This window comes from Primulina tabacum, chromosome 6 (genome assembly GCF_025594145.1).
Source record: "Primulina tabacum isolate GXHZ01 chromosome 6, ASM2559414v2, whole genome shotgun sequence".
NCBI classification, from domain to species: Eukaryota; Viridiplantae; Streptophyta; class Magnoliopsida; order Lamiales; family Gesneriaceae; genus Primulina; species Primulina tabacum.
The window spans coordinates 40,776,784-40,797,971 of record NC_134555.1 but is presented as its reverse complement, the minus strand read 5'-3'; the positions used below and the strand labels follow the sequence as shown (position 1 = coordinate 40,797,971).

General features: G+C 35.1%; 2 protein-coding genes and 1 pseudogene across 4 annotated transcripts; 2 read left to right on the top strand and 1 right to left on the bottom strand.

Moving 5' to 3' along the window:
* Nucleotides 1-6,533: 6,533 nt before the first annotated feature.
* LOC142548230 (pentatricopeptide repeat-containing protein At2g21090-like) lies at nucleotides 6,534-8,800 on the bottom strand (annotated as a pseudogene).
* A 1,498-nt stretch (nucleotides 8,801-10,298) lies between these two features.
* On the top strand, nucleotides 10,299-15,925 carry LOC142549558 (histone deacetylase 14, chloroplastic). 2 transcript variants are annotated; one of them, XM_075658554.1, is made up of 9 exons: nucleotides 10,299-10,388; nucleotides 10,789-11,033; nucleotides 11,328-11,402; nucleotides 12,067-12,168; nucleotides 13,301-13,372; nucleotides 13,597-13,653; nucleotides 13,832-14,083; nucleotides 14,777-14,958; nucleotides 15,484-15,925. In XM_075658554.1, the coding sequence occupies exons 1-9, from the start codon at nucleotides 10,349-10,351 to the stop codon at nucleotides 15,782-15,784; spliced, it is 1,326 nt and encodes a 441-aa protein (XP_075514669.1). In that variant the 5' UTR covers nucleotides 10,299-10,348; the 3' UTR covers nucleotides 15,785-15,925. The 2 variants fall into 2 exon arrangements, with proteins under 2 accessions (XP_075514669.1, XP_075514670.1); XM_075658555.1 differs by lacking the exon at nucleotides 10,299-10,388 and adding an exon at nucleotides 10,448-10,594.
* A 1,718-nt stretch (nucleotides 15,926-17,643) lies between these two features.
* On the top strand, nucleotides 17,644-21,188 carry LOC142549557 (2-oxoisovalerate dehydrogenase subunit alpha 2, mitochondrial-like). Of its 2 annotated transcripts, XM_075658551.1 has the most exons (9): nucleotides 17,644-18,008; nucleotides 19,158-19,289; nucleotides 19,392-19,574; nucleotides 19,644-19,801; nucleotides 19,883-19,982; nucleotides 20,142-20,253; nucleotides 20,340-20,479; nucleotides 20,577-20,762; nucleotides 20,875-21,188. In XM_075658551.1, the coding sequence occupies exons 1-9, from the start codon at nucleotides 17,763-17,765 to the stop codon at nucleotides 21,040-21,042; spliced, it is 1,425 nt and encodes a 474-aa protein (XP_075514666.1). In that variant the 5' UTR covers nucleotides 17,644-17,762; the 3' UTR covers nucleotides 21,043-21,188. The 2 variants fall into 2 exon arrangements, with proteins under 2 accessions (XP_075514666.1, XP_075514667.1); XM_075658552.1 differs by lacking the exon at nucleotides 20,875-21,188 and having other exon boundaries at nucleotides 20,556-20,693.

The following is a 21,188-nucleotide window of genomic DNA, read 5'->3' as shown; positions in this document are numbered from 1 at the left end:
ACTTTTTATTGTGAATATCGGTAGGGTTGACCCATCTCACAGATAAAGCTTCGTGAGACCGTCTAAGAAGAGACCTACTCAAATTGAAAATTGACTTGAAATTGAAATGTTCAATTTGAACATATATTTTTAGATATAGATTTTCTCAAAACCAATAGCGGGTGAATGAGAAATTAATTTTCAGTTAATAAAGTGAATATATTTCTTTATATACAATTTGGGTAGAGTGTTGGATTCAAGATAAACACAGCAGATTTAATATGATCATGTGACAATGAATAGCCACGATCCGTGCGATCTTGATCATTATATCAAGATCTGACGGACTGGATTCAATCATCGCAAAGAAATATGCCATGGCTCAACCAGTTGTTCGAACGAGTCCCATGAGTTCGCCATGGATGGTCCATATGGGCTCAACACGGGCGTCATATCGACTACGTGTGGAAGCAAGCTCAATGTGTTGGCAATGCAAGGATTATTTCTTGTCTGCGAAAACTTATGTCTGTTTACCGAAGGATACATAAATAGGACTTCAAATCTTAAATTCGGTATCTCAACAAAACATTAATGCTTAAATTTAAGTTTCTAAAATACTTTAAGAATTCGAAAATAGTTAAAACGGAGAAATTTTAAACATATCGCTACACCAACTTTGTAGTCATCTTCTGTTGGAAACCGATTTAATCATCTCCTGGTAACAGTAGTGCGAACAATATCATTTTTAAGAAAATAGGATGTAAGACTTCGTTTGGTAAAGTATTTATAAAACGTTTTTCTTTATTTACAGTCATCGAAAGGATACTAAACAACTAAATCGCGCATCATATAGAAAGCAAAAACTTGCGTGAGACGGTCTTACAGATCGTATTTTGTGAGACAGATCTCTTATTTGGATCATCCATGCAAAAGTATTACTTTTTATGCTAACAATATTACTTTTTATTGTGAATATCAGTAGGATTGACCCGTTTCATAGATAAAGATTCGTGAGACTGTCTCACAAGAGACCTACTCCATATAGAAATTAGCTTCAAGTTGAGCCAAACATTGAAATATTTCATTTATGACAAAAACTTGTATGAGACGGTTTCACAGGTCGTATTTTGTGAGAATGATCTCTTATTTGGGTCATCCATAAAAAAGTATTTCTTTTTATACTAAGAGTATTACTTTTTATTGTGAATATCAGTATGATTGACCCATCTCACAGATAAAGATTCGTGATACCGTCTCACAAAAGACCTACTCTTCTTTTATAAGTATATTGACAAGAATATAGTTTTTGGATCCACTTATTTGTTCAATTTCAGAATCTGGTATTCTAAGTTTTTAAAGTTTGGTTTTGGTACATAAATTTTTATTAGTCCAATTGCTTATGTAGCACAGAGAAATGATGGTATGACATGTCATGTCGGCAATTGGACCAAAATAGTCGAAAATTAAAAATTATTTTATCAAAATCAAACTTTAAAAAATTAATCATTGACCAAAACCCAAAATTAGACAAATTAATGTAACAAAAAAATCATTTTCCCAAATTTGACTGTAATTTTAAAGCCAGTGATGATAAATTGGAAAAAAAAAAATCAACAATTAGAAGGCAAACACATGAACTTGTTATATCTATAACAAAGAAGTACGTATATTGTTACACTCATCTTTCATTGCGTAGCACGATGGCCTACCTTTCCCTAGACAAGTCAAGTTTCTAATATATATCTTTCATTATCTCAATATTAAAGACACGTAACATTTGACTTCCCATTTTCACTCGAATTCATGAAATATCCATTAAAGAGATTGATTTAGCACAAGGGTTGTCTTACATTGTAGATACAAATGTAAGAATCAATATAAATGCAAGAGATCGAGGGCCCAATTGCTAGAAGACAAAACATTTTATCGGAAGTTAACACCGATTTCGATGGGGAAATTAAAGATCTTGCTAAGATTAAGACCCTAAAAAACAAAACCCTATTGCCTCCTAATTGCTTTCCTCTTGGATTTATAATATTTGTTGGAGAAATTTGGAACAAAACCCTATTGTTAGCCGTGCATGTGCACGTTTGGGGGAGATGGTTCTTGAATCTCGTCCATGCTAGGCACCATCAAACTTCAATTCTAGCATAATATGGTGTCACTATTTTTATTCAAAAGAAATGAATTTAGTTTGTATAATGTATATAGGAAAGGGTCCATGTCAATAAATGTTCATGCATGTCTATTTTTTTCTATATTGAAAATGAAAATATCTAGCTAGCTAATTGACGAGAAATTCATGTAAAGGGCCTAAAACTCCTTGCTTGAAAATTTGCGGAAAATTTAAAAATTTTCTTTTTAAAAGAACTTAAATGGCCTCATTCATAAAATCGACTTATGAATCAAGTTCAATGTTTAAAATAATAGCAGCGGAAGAAAATAAAGTTTTGCCAACAATAACAATTTAAAAATTATCCAACGACTGATAAAAATTGTTTGCGGAATAAAATAACAACTGCTGCACTGAGGTCCTCGGGTGCCACTACTGCCGACCCAAGCTGGCTCACTGGTCCCCGCCCTCGGCCCTGGCCTCATCAGTACCTACAACAATCAAGTCTAGTGAGCCTAAAGACTCAGCATGCATATATCGTAGGTAACGAGTAAATACTGAAGTAAAATATGCATGAGATAAAATATCATGTCATGAGGCATGCTGAAAATAATCTGTACTGAGCAATTATAATACGTGCATAACTGAACTGATAATCACAGTAAAAATGTTTGCTCCTTGGAGCCCTGTACTGAAATAACTGGTAAAATTTTCTGTTGAGATTATGTTTTACGCATGTGGCCACTGCACTAAGCTGAACTGATCGGTAACTGGCTACCGGGGAGTCTGAAACTGAACTGAGCTGGCCGGTCACTGGCGACCGGGTGGTACCAAACTGAACTGAGCGGTCACTGACGACCGTATAAAATAATACTCCCACATAGTGAATGAACCACAAGCCATATCGCATAAATCTAAAAAATAATCATTTTCTATTTAATGCACGTAAAATAATTAACTGGCATAATGAAAATTTCTGTATATTTTACCAACTGGGTTGGATTGGATCGTCCCCAGGCTCGCTGCAACCTAACTGTGCTATGAAAAATATGCAATAGCTTAAACATGACCAACTACGCAATTTACGTTCAAAAGATGCGACTATGATGCCTAATGACTTCGCATTTAATCATGACTCCGAACCAACCTGAACCGACACCGAACCGACGTATAGTCATGATTAAAATACGCTGAAAAATCATAAAATAATGCTCCTAAAATGATAGGGTCGAAGTCTAGGTGGAATGGAGGCCAAAACACGAAACGCTCTTTCGAGAGTCAATTTGGCACATCGCACTGTAAATTCTCGTACGACATCAAAAATGATCCAAATGACGAACGGTCGAAAACATGACCTTCCTAACTCAATGAGGCACTGTCCAGTCCAAGGCCATGGGCTAAAAACCAACCAAGAACTCGAACGAGCCACCGAACCGACACATCAACTTGCTGTAATTTTCCAGCAGCTGCAACCTTGCTTGCATCGCGTCGTTTGCGAGACTTTTGGCCATTGGGGCTTGAACCACCGACCAAATCCTCTCCACAACGTCCCAAGGAATGATTCGAACCATGGCTAAGGGCTTTTGGCCAGCCATAGTTCGCACCATTCCAGCAACAACCGAAAACTCATACCGAGAATGCTTTTGTATGCGTGTGTAGTGTGTTGCTTCGATTGATGTCTCGTGTCGTTCCAGTGGCCATTTGATTGACCATGGCACGATCTAGACATCTAGGGGCATGGTATGAACTGTGGCTAAGGGCCATAGGCCAACCAAGATCCACATCAAACCACACAATTCGAAAAACATGATGCTGTCAAAAGAAGGGAAACCGAGAGGGGAGGGGCTGTTCTTGTTGTTTATTTAAAAACCGATGAGCCATGGACCAAGCCACCAAAAGGGTGACTTAGTCACGTCTTAGACATGCTAGGGGAGTGATCCAACCATGGCTAAGAGCCCTTAGGACAGCCAAGATCAGATCCAACCCCTTGACATAAAAACTGAAATTTCGAACACCAATCTGCGCCTATGGAAAACTTGCTGTCATTTCGGTTTTCCAGCAAGCATGGGGGCTGAATGAATGGGCCAACATGGTCCTAATGCATCCTATTACGTGTCTAGGAGTCGCCTTGGGAGCCTGGGGTCGAACCACAACCTGAAACCATCAAAACTAAAAGAAAACGTGAAGCTTGTCATGAAAGGGCCGAAATCTGCATGCATTATTTTCTGAAAATTCTATGATGTATTTCGGTTTTTGCATGATAAAACATGATCATGTACTGAAAAATAATTGATAATGTGACTTGATTGAGGTTTGAAAGAAATCTAGACATGCCTGGTTTCGTTTCGAAAGAAAACGAACGAAACGACGACGACGCGGCACGGAGGAGATGGAGCGCTTCTATCCTTTCCTCTTCTACTCGATTTTTCTCCCTTCGCTTAGCTATGAGTCCCACGATTTTCCTCTCTCAAAAACACTCTGAATTTCGTGACTAAGGGAGGGGATATGATGGTTAGGGGAGTGAGGGAGATGGGTGCAAAATATAGGGAAAGAATCAAGACCAAGTCTCCATTTTTTTGAATTTTGAATTGTGGTTTGCTATCAATTCTACTTGGAGGGATTATGGTGGTGCAATGACCGATTCTACATGCTCATCTAGACTAGGATAATGTTCTAACATTAATTAATTACATGATGCTCCCAAAAATCCTAGATTTATCCTACTAATTACATGCAAAGAAATGATCAAAGTTGATGAGTTGGCAATTGAATCCTCTAGTAACCAAGGGGTGGCCGAAATCTACTAATAAAATGAATGTGAAGTGTTGTTTATTTACTAAATTAATAACTCTAAAAAGCCTCACTAATCCTTTAATTAATTTATTGAATAAATCCTTAATTAAGTAACTCAAATGAGCTTATTTTCTACTCACCTCAAGTTGCATAAATAAATTCCCCAAATCTCCTTATTAACTTAAATTAACTTACTTGCTAGCTAAATTAACTTCTGGAAATATTTCTCGAATCTTAAATTCTATCTCCAAACTCCGACTCCAGTCCGGCCTCACTGAAAATAACTGAAATGCTAAAAATCAAACTACTGAACTGAGATAATAAAATAATTAACTTCAAAGAAATGCATTTAAAATAATCATGCAATGAAGTCAATTAAATTTAAAAATCTAGAATTATGCATGGCTTATACGTAAACTGATTTACGAGTTCTACACTTCAGTTTAAATAGTTTTACTTCAATTAAGGATGAAGCAAGAATTAGATAAGAAAGTACATACTTACTTGGAAAACTCGTTACGGGTTTAAAACAATGGGAAGAATGAAGAATTTACTATATTGGAAACGAACTAATTATACTTTTGATCATGTAATTTGATTTTTTTTAGTTATTCCCGACAGTAAGCTTAGTCCAATACAGGTTCTTGTTTTCACCTTTAGTTATTTTTTGTCAGAATGTTGATATTGTTACATACGACGAGGTCGACATTGGCCCTATGAGCCAATCCCTCAGCTACCGCCACTAAACCCCAAAAAATTCTCATAATTAAAGTTGTACTACAATTAGCACCACGACTTTTCGGGCAGACCTATTAGAATTCAAGTCACGGACTCTTAACATTTGGTTATGTCATAACGTTTATGGTCTTGGATATAAAATAGATATAAAAGATGATAGATACAAAATAGATATAAAACATGATAGAGGTTAGACCCATAAAGGTGAGACAAAAAAATTCAAGAGGTTATGGGTAAATTTTTTGAAGGTTCAATTATTATTATTCCCCTATTTTTTTCAATAATGCATATGAATTTTTATAACATTGCTATAGACCAGCATTATCATCCATATCATAAGAACTCGGCATTGAAGATACTCTAAAATGGTTATATATATATCATTATCATCCATATCATTTGAACTCGGTATTGAACATACTCCAAAATGGTTATATGTGTGCGTATGTATATATATTATCATTATCATCCATATCATTTGAACTCGACATTGAACATACTCTAAAATGAATTAGTCTATGCTACATCTATGATATGGTCATAGCCCTTGAATTATCAATATATATGTCAACTTTTATAAAAATGTGAAGGACTCGTATGATCTAATAGTATTAAAATAAAAGAGAAACACTCCCGATGTAACACAGAGTAATCCCTCTAAAATGTTTGTATATATGGATTTTTTCACAAATTCAAGTGAGGTTTTATGAGGATGCAAGAGATTTAATTTTGGATCCAATCGAGGAGTGTTTGTATATTTTGGACCATATGATAATAGAATTTGGACTTGTGTCATGGACTTAGAAACCAGGCTTTAATTATAAGTCCCAATATTGTATAGTTTTCTTGGGATTGGATCATATATGGCAAGTCCCAATATTGTATAGTTTTCTTGGGATTGGATCATATATGGCAATAACTTTTGGAATCAAATTTCATGAATTTTCAGCATACACTGAAGTTATAACTTTTAATTTCCAGATAATAAAGAGGTCCACATGAATGGTTACTCACAATAATCTTAAAAACAATATAAAATTATCAGTAATTCGCCAATATTGAGTGATCTCTTGTTCTAGGAGATCTTGCCATTTTTGGAACGAGTTCTTTTGCTGTATTGTATTGTTATTGTCGCTGATGCTGGAGCCTTTTGTGGTGTTAGCATTTGAGTTTCACAACATCATCATCGCAGATATTGATAACATGTAGTCCTGGCTGGACCCAGAATCTCGTATGAGGGGCAGAGGGTCATCACACGGTTTGGGGGGATAATATTATATTTTGGGTAGTGAGGACTATTGCGTGTAACCTGATGTGAGTTCCCACTTAAAATGTACAACTGGATTTTGAAAATTAGTCCTCCTAAGTTAAATAAGATCGAGGCACCCCATTAAGTTCGAAAGAAACCGGAATCTCAATGTGCATATATCCAGCATTCTTCATCTGGTCTACAAGACTAAGAAGTAATTCTTGTGTTTCTACCATGTCAGAGTTGAACCTGTCTTCAGGCCACAAACTTTTGTCTTGCATTCTTTATCTCTATCCAGCTAAATCCGGCTTCTTTCTTGAGATCCTTTTCGCCCATGAGTTTTCTAATTCGACCAGAATCATTCCACTTCCCAGCTGTAGCATAAATATTGGAAAGCATCACATATCTTCCGCTATTCTCAGGCTCTAGATTGAATAAAGCTTCTGCTGCCTTTGTGACAAGTTCCACGTTTCCATGGATACGGCAAGAACTTAGTAGAGAACCCCACATTCCAGTATGATCAGCACCATTCGGGGCTTTCTCAATCACCTCTACTGCTTCTTTGAGCCTGTTCTTTCTTCCGAGCAAATCAACCAAAATTGAATAATGTTCTAATTGTGGAGTAAGGTTAAAATCTCTTTCCATCATTTCAAGAACTTGAACTCCCATAGATTCTAGACCTGAGTGGCTACAAGCTGATAAAACTGCCATGAATGTCAGATGATTTGGTCTAACATTTGCTTTTATCATCATCTCAAAGATGGAAATAGACGCCTCCCCATGACCGTTTTGAGCAAGACCAGTTATTATCGTATTCCACGTAACGATGTCCTTACTATATGGTCTGTCAAACAACCTCAGTGAAGATATCATATCACCACACTTACAATACATGTCCATTAGTGCATTGATCAAAAAAACGTTATCAAAGATCGTACTACTTCTGATTCTAACGATACGGCAATGTATTTGCTTCCCTCTTTCAATAAGAGCTAAATCAGCACAAGCACCTAAAACACTAACATATGTAACATCATTAGGGACCACGCTTTCATCCTTCATTTTCTTGAAAAATAACAGAGATTTTTCTCCCTCCCCGTTTCGTACCAATTCCATGATCAAAGTGGTCCAAGAAACCACATTCCTAACCGGAATTTGATCGAAAATCTGACAAGCATCGACCATTCTAGATGCACTGGCACAAGCAACCACCATCGAATTCCAAGAAACAACATCTTTCTCTTCCATCCGACTAAAAATAGAATAAGAACTCTCAACTTCACCACATTTCCCATAAGCATCAATCAAAGCATTTGAAACGACCACATTGAAATCCAAATCCATCACAATAGCAATACCGTGTACCTGGCGCAGAAGCCCCAACTCAGCCAAGTTAGCACATGCGTTTGCCAAACCAACAACCGTAAACTCATCCATCAAAATTGCATTCCTCCCACATCTTTGCATTCCCTTAAACAAATCAATTGCTTCCTTATAACACCTACTTCTAGATAAACCCGAAATCATAGAATTATAACTCACAAGATTTGGTTCAGGCATTTCATGAAGCAGCTGGCGGGCATTTCGAAAACAGCCCATCTGACTGTAGGCAAAGATCATAGTATTCCACGAGTGCACATTCTTGTAAGCAAGATTATCGAACAAATTCTGGGCCGAATCTATCGAGCTGCATTTGGCATACAAGTCTATAAGGCGGTTGGCGAAAAATGTATCAAGAATTAAACAAGTTTTGATTAGGTACGAATGTAGAGCTCTCCCCAGCTTGAAATTCTTGGCTTTGATGCAGTTTGAGAGAAGGGTTGCACAAAAGAATTGAGATTCATCAGCCAAGATTTTCATTAATTCTGTATTGGATTCCTATAGGGGAGTATTCTGTTAGTTCATGACTTCATGCCACTCTATTTTTTTAGTTTTTATTTTTTGTGGAAAATTTGATTTGATAATAAAGCTTTTTTTTTTTATTTATGACATTTATTTCAAAATTATTATTTATTCTGAAAATATACTTAATAGGAATTATAAAATATCTATTAATTATAGAGAAACCCAAAAGTATCTCCAACTAAATGTATCAATGAATCTCGAAATGTACGTATCATAACGCTGATAATCTAAGTAAAACTGTCATATTCGTAATTTCAGCATACTGTAATAAATATATCAATTAAATATACATACTTTAATCATCCAGTCTTTTTAAATACTAGTAAAAGATGTGTTGTATGTGTAATTATTATTTTTGATCAAATAATAATAAAAATTGATCATCTCAATTCTAAACTACGGAAGAAATAAATACACGAAATTATTTTCAATTTAGAAGAGTTGTTCGATTTAAAATGAAGTTTTGTTTAAAAAAATTTCTATGTAAAATATGGAGTGACTTTAGAAGGTTTTTAATAAGGTAAGAATGATAATTATATAACTAAATATTTAGTTTTTTTTAAGATAATTACTCTATGGATCTCACACATTAATAATATAGTATTGATATTATCTATGATTTTAAGTATCTTGTATATAAAATTCTTATATACTAAAATCATAGTAATAATACTATATTATGGATTTAATATAGATACTCATGTACACAATATAGCATAAAACTATCAAACGATAAAATAATATTTCTTTTATTTAAATCGAAAATTAATAACAAAAGTATGTTTTATGGGGACAATCCCAAAACATATAGTCGCTACTATTTTGAATGAAGTGCTCTTTTTTGCTCTTTCTTTTTTCACTTGGGACAATTTTTTAGTAAACAAAAGATATTACAGCAAGATGAATTTTCCTCCTCTTATTTTCACGTATTGGGCAGCCTATAGTTGAATGGAATTTGTTGTATCGAAACTCGAAGCATGCTGAGTTCACCGAACCAAAAATTGCAACTTTTTAGTTTTGATGATGTTATTAAGGTAGACCGCATGAGGTAAACTTTGTATGACTTGTTCATCCGAAAAAGTTTTATAAAAGAATAAAACTATATATCATTGGTCAAGAACTTATAGTACCACCAACTCAAGCACCCTAAAGGAAAAATTAAATATGACACCAAAATTATTTAGTACAAGGGACTCACATTTTATTAATATAGTAAATATAGAATTATATAATATAATGTACTGTATATATATATTTACGTGTTGTACGCAACTTACCGAATTGCTGTACATATAGTATAATATTTTGCAAAAGAAAATAGATTATATTATAGTAAAGATATCTTTAATATGTGATTATGATGACTATGAATTAGTTTAAGCCTGTGATTATGATTTTTGAATTGATCGACTGACACGGGCCGCATTAATATGGGCCTTGATTAAGCCCAAAACAGGCTTAAAGCCCTCAATAGAAACGGCTCAAATATGCTTCAAGCTCTCAAGTCTGATGGCCCAACAACTTGAGAAACCATCTTCGGTTGATTCCGTATGTGGCATTCAAAAATCTGAATGGAGCTTCGCTTATTCTCCACGCCTTCGTCTTGTGCTGGTAATTTATATGTTTCATCCTTTTCTAATAATTTTGAGCTTGTATTACCTGTTAATGGGTTGAATTCGTTCTTATCAAATTGTTGCGAGTTTAGTGAAACTATGTAAAGTGCAATTTTTTTGGTGTGGTGCATCTCAGCATGCTAGTTTTTGTGATTTTCAATGGTTGATTTTTGAGGAATTTTGAAGAACAAGCTGCAATACGAGGTCCCTTTGTTCGGGTTATCCTATTTGTTTGTCTCATGTTAGTGATGGTGTTTAGATTTGATCCTGTTGACCTTTTGTGTGATATTTTTATGCAATACATTTTTTTCCAGTTCTTAGCTGCTGAACATGCGTTGGGATCTTGCTTATGGGATATTGTTTTTATGTCTTCTTCACCGTGCCATTTGGTCCTGTAGGCGATGTATTCTCGGGGTTCAGGAATCGCATAATTAGGTGGAATAAGAATCACTTCTATGCTTTTAATAGCAATAATGTATACATGGAGAACTATGTGGCATATGAAAGGAAACATTGTTCGCGAAAACATGGGAGTTTCACTTTTTGTTTGAGTTCGGAGAATGTTCCTTCTGTACCTTCGAAAGCGGAGTTGCTCAGTGGCAAAGTGATATATTCAGTTGCTCCTGCCATGGGCCATAACAAGGTATAAATATTCGTGACGTCGGATTTTTAGTCAGTGCTGATTATAATTTTCAAAACAGATTTGTGAAGAGTGTGGTTTCTTTTACACATGAAATGGAATTAGAATCACTTGGAATTATATTTGTGTTTGTATTCCGACTGAAATTAAATGCTGATGTACAAGAATTATTCATCTAATGGACGAGTGATATCTAGTTGTTCTTAGTTCATCAAATGCCACAATTTCTAGAGGTCAGTTGACATTTTCAGTTCGTTTAATCTGTATTTTTTTCACCTTATGCATTCCTTCCTTCAGGATGCTCACCCTGAATGTAATTCTAGAGTTCCTGCGATAACCACCACGCTTGCAACCATGGGGTTGACTCCAGAGGTGCGAAACATTAGCTTTTGCCATTTTCATAGAAAAGCATGACAGATCATTCTTATAATTCATGACACTTGTTTTTATGCATGGTGATTTTGATGCACGCATTCATGTGACTAATTATTTGATCTCAATGAGTCAAAATATTTCGTGATATTCTGAAAACAGAAAAAATTACTGTTAAATTCTATTGACATTGACACAATTGTTCCGAGTCTCTATACTTTAATATTTAAAAGAGAAGGATGAAAAGCTTTGCAAATATACCCTGCAAAATGTAAATTTTTTTGAGGAAAATTATAATCATATGGTGTAACTTAATTTTCTTCAACCAGGTCTTCACGAATCCCTTTGAGAATCTTATATGATTGAACAAAATTATGGTAGTTGTCTGGGTTTGATAATTGCATTGCTTGTCTGGTTTAACGAAGTGTTAAAGATTCTGATTTGCTTCTAGGAGGGAAAAATTATCTCTCTTTCAAGTGAATTCTTCTACTGCATCTTTCTGGTTTACTTCTTTCACTTTTAATTCTTTAAATGGGCATGGAAGCAATTGAAGCTTTAATGATTATTGTGATTACTGCAAAATCATTATTGCCAATTTGTCCCATTAAATTTTGTTTTGAAACTAGATATTGTACTTTCTTGTTCATCATTCTCTGTGTTTCAGTTCAGGAGCTCAGAGATCATAGAACTTCGAAAATTCAGCCCTGCTAGTTCCGATGATATAGCTAGTGTTCATGAAAGGGCTTATGTATCTGGACTTGAGAAGGTACGAATACTATAACTCTTTTTTAATTATGTCCCTTCATGCTAGCTTTTCCTTGTTGATTGAATCCATCCACATGAACTATTACATATGGGCTATGGCTGAAAAAAATGATATTTTGCATTGTTTTTAATATTTCCATTCTGAGCTTTTAACCTTGCCTACAAGAAATGTCTGTGATTGTTTTCCATTTTGTAGTTATATTATTTGCTCTCTGATTGCTTATTTTCATGCTTCTGTCAATGAAGTTCTGAATCCTAATGTCAATTCTTTTATTGTCCCTTCACACAAGTTCTAGTCAACTAACCAGTAATTGAGAAAAAATATCACTAAGTTAAGGCTTCATATTGGCCTTCAGTTGCCTTTGGCATTCTGAGGTAGAAAATGCAAACTATAATTCCACTCTAATCTCTAGATTCTATTGTGTTATGTGTGTAGACCAAATTTAGAAATTAAATTTGTGGTTGTTTCCTGAGATAGATGCCTGGACAGTTGGATTGGAAGAAGCAAAAAATGGGGAGCTGAAGCCAAATTATGTGGCTATAACTTTTGGTTATTCAAAAACTAATAACCGTGTTTTCTTGTTCTTATAATTGTTCTCAGACTACAGTTTCAATTATGCCACAAAAAGAAATAGAAAGAAAAATACAGCCATTCAAGAAATAAGTAAATTTTTAAAAACAAAATATATAGTGGGAATGCGGGGCTTTGGAAACTCCCAGTTATTGAGCTGCCTCAATAATTTATACCCATTTTCACTTTTTTTAAAACAAAATTGGCAGAATCTGAGGTCTGAGACGATTATTCTACTGTGGATTATTTTTTTAAAAAATATTCTTGAAAAATATGTCTGTATTTTAAAAATTTTCCTTTTTATATAATTGAATTCATGGTCTAAGACCACCCCGGATTAACAAGAATCCGCGGTCTGATTGTTATAGTCTATGCATAACATGTTATATTTTGATTTTTTTTAAAGTAATTTTTAAATAAAATAAACCTAAAGTTAGCTGAAAAAGTTCTTGTCATGATAAAGTAAAAAAAATGGATTTTGGAAGATATTAAATTTTCCCTAATTTTGTGTCTTTGGTGCTTGAAAAAGCTTCCATCTGAAATATTTTCTCATGGTTTATAGGCCATGGCGCAAGCCTCTGAGCAAGGGCTCATTTTGATTGAAGGCTCTGGACCAACTTATGCTACCTCCACGGTGAGGGCACACTTCTGAAATAATAAGCATTTTTTATCTTTAGCCGATGAGTATCAGTAATGTTTGAGTGAAGTAGTGAATTAGATTGCCTACTAAAGAATGTGTATTTTGATGCAAGAAAGAATTTGGCCTATTAAATCATTTGGAATTATTCATGACTTAGAAGTGCATCTGTACCATGTGCTAATGAACTTCTTTAGCTTTAACATTCTCTATGTCTACAGACCTTCCAGGAGTCCTTATTGGCAGCTGGAGCTGGACTTTCAATAGTGGATGCAGTGGTGATGTCTCAATCTAGGCGTCAGTCACTTTGTGATGGTCTTTCACTCACATTTTTATTTTAACAACTACTGTGTGTATAATCATCTGAGGTTTGATTCATGTCCAACATGCATATGAATCTGATATTATTTGCTACCGTTTGGAAAAATTCTCTGATAATATGGGCTAATAATGAAGGTAGCCGCATCAAAGATCAGTGAAGATCCTCCAGTTGGTTTTGCTTTGGTCCGGCCACCGGGTCATCATGCTGTTCCAACAGGACCCATGGGATTTTGTGTTTTCGGAAATGTGGCAATTGCCGCTCGATATGCGCAGCGTGCTCATGGGTTGAAGCGTGTGTTTATCATTGATTTTGATGTGCACCACGGGAATGGAACCAATGACGCCTTCTACGACGACCCTGACATATTTTTTCTTTCAACCCACCAAGTAAGCACTTTAATTTGTCGAAGTTCAAAATGCTCTGAGTATCTTTGTTATTTTCAGTTTTCGATCAATAATGTCGAAGAAATGTAGCTAGATGTCTAATGATTTTTTTAAAATTTGAGTTCTTTTTCCCCCTGGACCACGATTCCTAGAGTTTGAGCTATCCAGGATCAAGTAAATGAGAACGAAATTTCTGTTGAAGAGGTGATTTTTTCTTCGCTTAAGCAGTTGGTCATTTTCGAGTTCTATGATTATGAAGATGATAGACAATGATATTTGCTATATTGTAAAATCTGAGGATGGTTCATGCATAGAAGTATGGAATCATAAAAACTCCATCAATTCGTGAATGCCTAACCCAAATATAGAAACTTTGGTTATGATTTCATGCTGAGGATACAAGAAATGCCCAGTTTGAAAAATGGTACCCTTTTATTTGAATGCATGGCTTGCTTTGAAAAAGCAAGCAATGCTCAACACTCCAACTCGACACTTGCTGAGACTTCTCAAAATGTATCCAACACTCGAGGACCCAAAAGTTAATATATCTGAAAAAATAAGGAGCATGTATAAAGCTGTAAAGCACATGTTACTCATGGAAATCACACTCCGCTTTTGATGCCAGGTCTAAAGCGATTGACACATCTGACTTTGAGTGATTCATCTTATTCCATTTATATTTTGTAACTTTTGTAGGATGGGAGCTATCCAGGTACCGGCAGAATAAACCAGATAGGCCGTGGAGATGGCAAAGGATCGACACTAAATCTTCCTTTACCCGGAGGATCAGGTGATATAGCCATGCGAACTGTCTTTGATGAAGTTGTGGTCCTTTGTGCTCAGAGGTTCAAGCCAGATATAATTCTCGTTTCAGCTGGGTGAGCAGCCCCTAAACTAATTTCCTCTTAAAAAGTATTACATCTTGTTCTCATGTTTATAATTCACACCTAGTTTAAATTCTTGTCATATATAGTTGTTATCACTGTAGAGTTTATCCTTCCCTGGGAGATATCATGGCAATTGGCTAAATTTAGATGGGCGTAAGTTTATCGAACATGTCTTGTTTTCTTTATATAAAAATATCAGTTCCTGCTTAGATTTCTCCTGTGATGTTCTTGCTATCAAACTCCATGTCAAAGTCATCGTGAAAATGAACACGAAATTAGACTGCTACTGCTTATCAGCGACAGGTTTGAATGAGTATATAACTAAAATTAGTTACTTATATCCTATCAAAGCAATGAACCACGGCATATATGTTCGGCTTGGTTACCTCTCAGATTCAACAACGCAGGACAAGTACTCCTATGAATTCTGGAACTCGTTTATGCTATCAAGTGACCCCTGCTACGTGTCGTTTTCCTTAACCACCCTTTTCATTTACGTCCAATATTCGTGTCCAGATACGACGCTCATGTGTTGGATCCACTAGCCAGTCTGCAGTTTACAACAGGGACATATTACATGCTAGCCTCAAGCATCAAGCAACTCGCGAAAGATTTGTGCAGAGGCCGGTGTGTGTTTTTCTTAGAGGGAGGTTACAACCTGAGTTCTCTTTCTCATTCTGTTGCTGACTCATTTCGCGCGTTTCTTGGGGAACCGAGCAGGGCTTCAGAGTTTGACAACCCTGCATTCCTGTATGAAGAACCTTTGAAAAAGGTGAAGGAAGCAATTCAGAAAGTCAAGAGCATTCATTCTCTGTGAAAATATTGATCCAGTTCCTTGAAATTTAGAAAATCTATAAATATTACACACAAAATTATTCCAATTACATTTTGTCTTTTATTAATGTATTTCATATTGTGGTTCACTTTCATGTATAATATATGCTAGTACATCGTTGCACGTGTTGCACATCCGTATAAAATAATTTTATAATTAATTCTATTTATATTAAATAATGGTAATATAATAATGTGAAAAAGTAGTAAAAAGATTGAATTGTAATTTGAAATAATGTGATTAAAAAATAAAAAAGATAGAGGAAGTAAATTGCCATTTGTGATAAGATTTTTTTTTTTTAAAAAAAAAAAGAAAAAGGCAATTACACCAATTTTGTTATTATTCTAGAGATTATGCAAATTTTGATGTCATGGTCCATCTTTTTATTCTATTAATTTTATTTTTATTTTATTTAAAATTTATTATTAAAAAATATAGTCTCGTAAATTTTTTATCAGCTCACAAACCTATTTAAATCATATAAATATTTATTTAAATTTAAATAATCATGTTATAAAATATCATAATCATATAATTTTTAATTAATTTCTAAATTTTTGGATGAGTATTTTTTCTTGTTTTTTTTTTAAACGTACTGAGCGTTTCCAACTCACCCTCCTCAAATTTAAGACTATTATTTGTTTAAAAAAAAATTGAAGATTATTATCCAATAAGACATACGTGGCGGCCAAATCCAAAGAAGGCAATTTTACATGACTTGTACGTGGCTATCAAATCTTTATTGTTCTGAGGAAATTATAAAATTGGTTTAGTAAATATGGCTATTTTGATTATTCGTCGTGTAAATCTTAACCATTTAGTTTGATTTTACCATAAATTGTTGATTTCCAAAAACTTATGAAACGGTCGTATTTTGTGAGACAGATATCTTATTTGGGTTATCAATGAAAAAATATTATTTTTTATGCTAAGGCTACGTTTGGTTTGGAGGATAAAATAAACTAATGATTAGTACGTAAATGATAAAAGAAATGATTGTGATAGAAATGTAATATTTATAATGTAAAATTGTATTTTGTTTGATATGATTTTTAAGTGTGGGATAATTTTGAATTTTTTGATTAAATGACAAAATTGTCCTTTTCTTTTCTTTTTTCCTTACTCCGGCGGCGGCGACGGTGTGGTGGTCGGCGGAGGCGGTGGTCGGCCGGCCGGCTGCGACGGGGGTCGACCGTCAGTAGGCGGCGGCCGACTGGAGGTGGTCGACCGACGGCAGGCGGCGGCGGACCTGCGGCGGCTGCGGGTATTCCGGCGGTCGGTCGGCAGTAGGCTGCGTCGGCCGGCGGTTGTAGGCGGTCGTCGTCCGGCGGCGGCGGTGGTCGGTCGTGGCGGTGAGTTTGGATATAAGAGAATGGTAAAATTGAAAAAATATGATGGATAAAGAGTTGGATAAATAATCCTAAGGAGTGAAGAGTCATTATTTTATCACACCTTATACAACCTAATCATTTATAGGAGAAATTGAGTTGGTTAAACAAAAAATAATACTCTTGTTTTTTAACCAACGATTTTACACAATGAACCAATCAACAATTAATTTAGTTTATTATTTACACTTGATTAATATAATACATTTTTTAATAAAATTTAAGTAACAATATTAGGATTCGTACGACTTATGTATAAACATTTTTTAGCATTATTTTCTTGTTTGTGTTTTGTACAGCTAATTTTTTTTAACATATAATTTATAATCAATTTTATACGTTATTTATTCATTATACTCACTTATGTATCTATTATTGAGATTATATTAATTTATCAAATACATAATTTTAATATGTTTCATCGTATACGTCACCTTATCAAATATATTTTTTTTTTAGCGTTCGCATTTGCTCTATCCAAGCTCGGGATACTTAAAATCTTGAAACTCGAAAAGTTTGTTTGTCCTTCTGTTTGAATTTCGTGTTCACTTTCATCTTCTTGATATTTAGTAATGGCGTTTTATGTATCAAAATCTGGGAAATATATGCGCCATTTCAATCAAAAAATTGGTCTTCAGGCCATGATCAACCTCATTTCTCGGGCTGCTTGTTCTTCCCACGAACATTATTCTGTATCTGAAAACAGCAGAATCACGTTATTACCCTGTAATAGGCCAACCCTTTTCATTTCTCGCCGTTTTGAGTCGATTAAACCCGATAAGCAATTGGATTACTTGGATGATAGAGGTGGTTCTCAGGTATTCTATTGGTTTTGTTCTGTTGCTTTTGATATTGTGGACTTTGACAATTGAATGAATATTAATGTTGTTAATTCTTGAATGAACACATTTTCTTGTGTTTTACGAATTTAGATGTGGTCTTGAGTTTGTATTTTTTGTTTTCTTTTGAATGAGCTAATGGAATATCCTGAACTATGAATAGTTTTGAACTTTTCATTGCTCCAATGAAAAAAATTATATTCATCCCGAATTCATTGAGTAGATTCTGATCCTGCTATTATGTTACTAACATAGCTGTTAGATGTTTCAAGAATTTGGAAGTTATAGTGGTGATATATTGGCAGAGCATCTATTAATTCTGTGATGGATGAGTTAGATTCTGGGATGTTGTTTAGCTCGAAATATTGATGGATTATTGGTTGAAGACTTCGGAAATATAATTACCATTATCAAATATACATGTTTTCTGCAATTGTACCTTGACTTTCAGGTCAGATATCTTCGTAGTGATACACTAAAGCTTTGGCATGATAAGAAGTTGCTAAAGTTTGACCGCTTACAAAGTCAGTTACTGTGAGACACCATCTTGAATATTTATGATACTGTTTGCAGTTAGAACTAAACAGCATATCACACTTATGTGCACTGATCAGTGTGAAATCTTTCCTTAAGTAGAAGGATTGTAGAAAATGCTGAGTGTAAATAGATAGACAACCGATAATTAGGTCATTTCTGAATCGTATTATATGGATTGCTCCCTTTTAGGTTTCTTGTTCAACTGTTGATTTGATGCATGGTCTTCAGATTCTTGGAAGGATTGCCATTTTGGCAGTTCTTTTTCACTTAGTCTTCTGCATTTGGGTTGCTATGCATGTGTAGATTTCTTTTTGAAAGCATTACAATCAAATATTAATTGTTTTTGTCAAATCCTATATTAAGTTCTAGTAAAGAGTAATTTTTCTAATATGGAGTGGATTCTATTTTGTTATTCTTCTGTCGTTTTCAGCAACACAGTTGAACACCGAGAAAGATAGAAGTGATTTGGTTCTATAGTTGACTGACAAGTTTTGTGCGTCTGTTTTATGTAAAATATCTGTTGAAACAAGAATATCATCTGAATTTTATTGCTGTTTTTCAATAGTTGCAGTATATTTTTCGTTCTACCAGGTTCTGAATTTCCCTGGAGGAATAGTTAAATTCACCCAAGAATTGAAATTTCTATCCGAATCAACAGAGAGGGTTCCCTGCTACCGTGTTCTTGATGACAGAGGGCAGCTATTAAGCAACGATTGTGTACAGGTCTTCTGCCTATTATACATACTTTGCATTATATGTTTACACTAGTGCAAAAAAGAAAGAACTAAAAGAAAAGGCCAGTTAAATATGAATTTGTTTACTCAGATTGATAAGAACATTGCTGTGAAGATGTACAAAGACATGGTTATGCTTCAAACAATGGACTCTACCTTCTATGAAGCTCAAAGACAGGGAAGAATATCATTTTATGTCACTTCCATTGGAGAAGAGGCCATTAACATTTCATCTGCAGCTGCACTTACAATGGATGATTTTGTCTTTCCTCAGGTTAGCATGTTAAATTCTTGTTTATCTTTTATATTCTCGAGAAAGGTGAAAACATGATCGGCTGTGCAGTATAGGGAGGCCGGGGTTCTGCTCTGGAGGGGATTTACACTACAAGATTTCGCTAACCAATGTTTTGGAAACAAATTCGACAATGGAAAAGGCAGGCAGATGCCAGCACATTATGGATCCAAGAAGCACAATTATATCACTGTTGCTTCAACAGTTGGGTGAGAGTATGCATAAGTATTGTGTTTCAGTACATGATTTTCAATTTTACCTTACGAGTAGTGATGGTAATTACCCATCAGTACTCAAGTTCTCCATGCTGTTGGTGCTGCTTATGCTCTAAAGATGGACGGAAAAGACGCATGCACTATAACTTATTTTGGAGACGGAGGCTCTAGTACGGTAAATTTACAATTTAAAACCATTATTGGCACGTGGGAATATGGGCTAAAAATTTCTGTTTTATATATTCTGAGAGCAGATTTGACGTTAGATCTCCATTCTTTGAATTTTGATGCCTTTGATATGTGTTATAATTCTTGTTATCCTGATAAACATTAGGGAGATTTCCATGCTGCGTTAAATTTTGCTGCCGTCGTGGAGGCTCCAGTCATATTTTTCTGCCGAAACAATGGATGGGCTATCAGCACCCCAGTTAGCGATCAGTTTCGAAGTATATATTTTCCTACAAATCTATAAGGCATAATTACAAAAATTTCCTTGTTGGTTCTCTTACTGGACTCTTTATTTTGTCTGTAGGTGATGGGATAGTGGTCAGAGGTCAAGCATATGGAGTACGTAGCATTCGAGTTGATGGTAATGATGCCCTTGCTGTGTTCAATGCTGTTCATGTTGCTCGCAAAATGGCAATTAATGAATCCAGGCCAGTTTTAATCGAGGTGAAACATAGTTCTCTGTCGTTTTATGTATTACGTGGAAAAGGATTTTCATGCTATGTTTTATTTGTGTTTTCAGAGCTGATCCTTTCATTAACAGGCCCTCACGTACCGAGCAGGACACCACTCCACGTCTGACGATTCTTCCAAATATCGCCCTATTAGAGAGATAGAATGGTGGAGATTAGCTCAAGATCCAGTGGCAAGGTTTCGAAAATGGCTTGAAGGAGATGGCTGGTGGGATTCTCAAGCTGAGTCCGAATTACGGGAGGCTACTCGGAAGGAGGTAAAAACAAGCGGACCTGGTTAGGCTCATAATGCTCGATTCTTTTAGACGCCAAAGCATCTATGTGCATCAGTTTGACATTTGAATGTTTGATATCACCATCGTGCCACAGGTGTTGCATGCAATTCAAGTTGCAGAGAAGATTGAGAAACCAGGTTTAGAAGAAATGTTCTCAGATGTGTATGATGTTCCACCTTCAAACCTCTATTACCAAGAAAAATCGCTTCGAGAGACGGTCGAAAAGCATCAGAAGGACTATCCTCCTGATTTTCCATATTAGATAGATATCCAAATGTACATGATAGGTAATAATATCGAATACAACGTAACTTCTTTTTTGCTGCATTCATTGACGCGGCCTTGAAAAATCTATGGATTCGTATTTGATTTGTTACAAGCAAGTAAAAGTTATGGGGTATTTTACTC

Coding starts and splice junctions, on each gene's coding strand:
- LOC142549558 (XM_075658554.1), top strand. CDS start 10,349: ATGGAGCTTCGCTTATTCTCCACGCCTTCGTCTTGTGCTG. Junction 12,169..13,300: donor ATGTATCTGGACTTGAGAAG/GTACGAATACTA, acceptor CATGGTTTATAG/GCCATGGCGCAAGCCTCTGA. Junction 14,084..14,776: donor TTTTTCTTTCAACCCACCAA/GTAAGCACTTTA, acceptor TAACTTTTGTAG/GATGGGAGCTATCCAGGTAC.
- LOC142549557 (XM_075658551.1), top strand. CDS start 17,763: ATGGCGTTTTATGTATCAAAATCTGGGAAATATATGCGCCATTTCAAT. Junction 19,575..19,643: donor ATGATTTTGTCTTTCCTCAG/GTTAGCATGTTA, acceptor TCGGCTGTGCAG/TATAGGGAGGCCGGGGTTCT. Junction 20,254..20,339: donor AGTTAGCGATCAGTTTCGAA/GTATATATTTTC, acceptor TTTTGTCTGTAG/GTGATGGGATAGTGGTCAGA.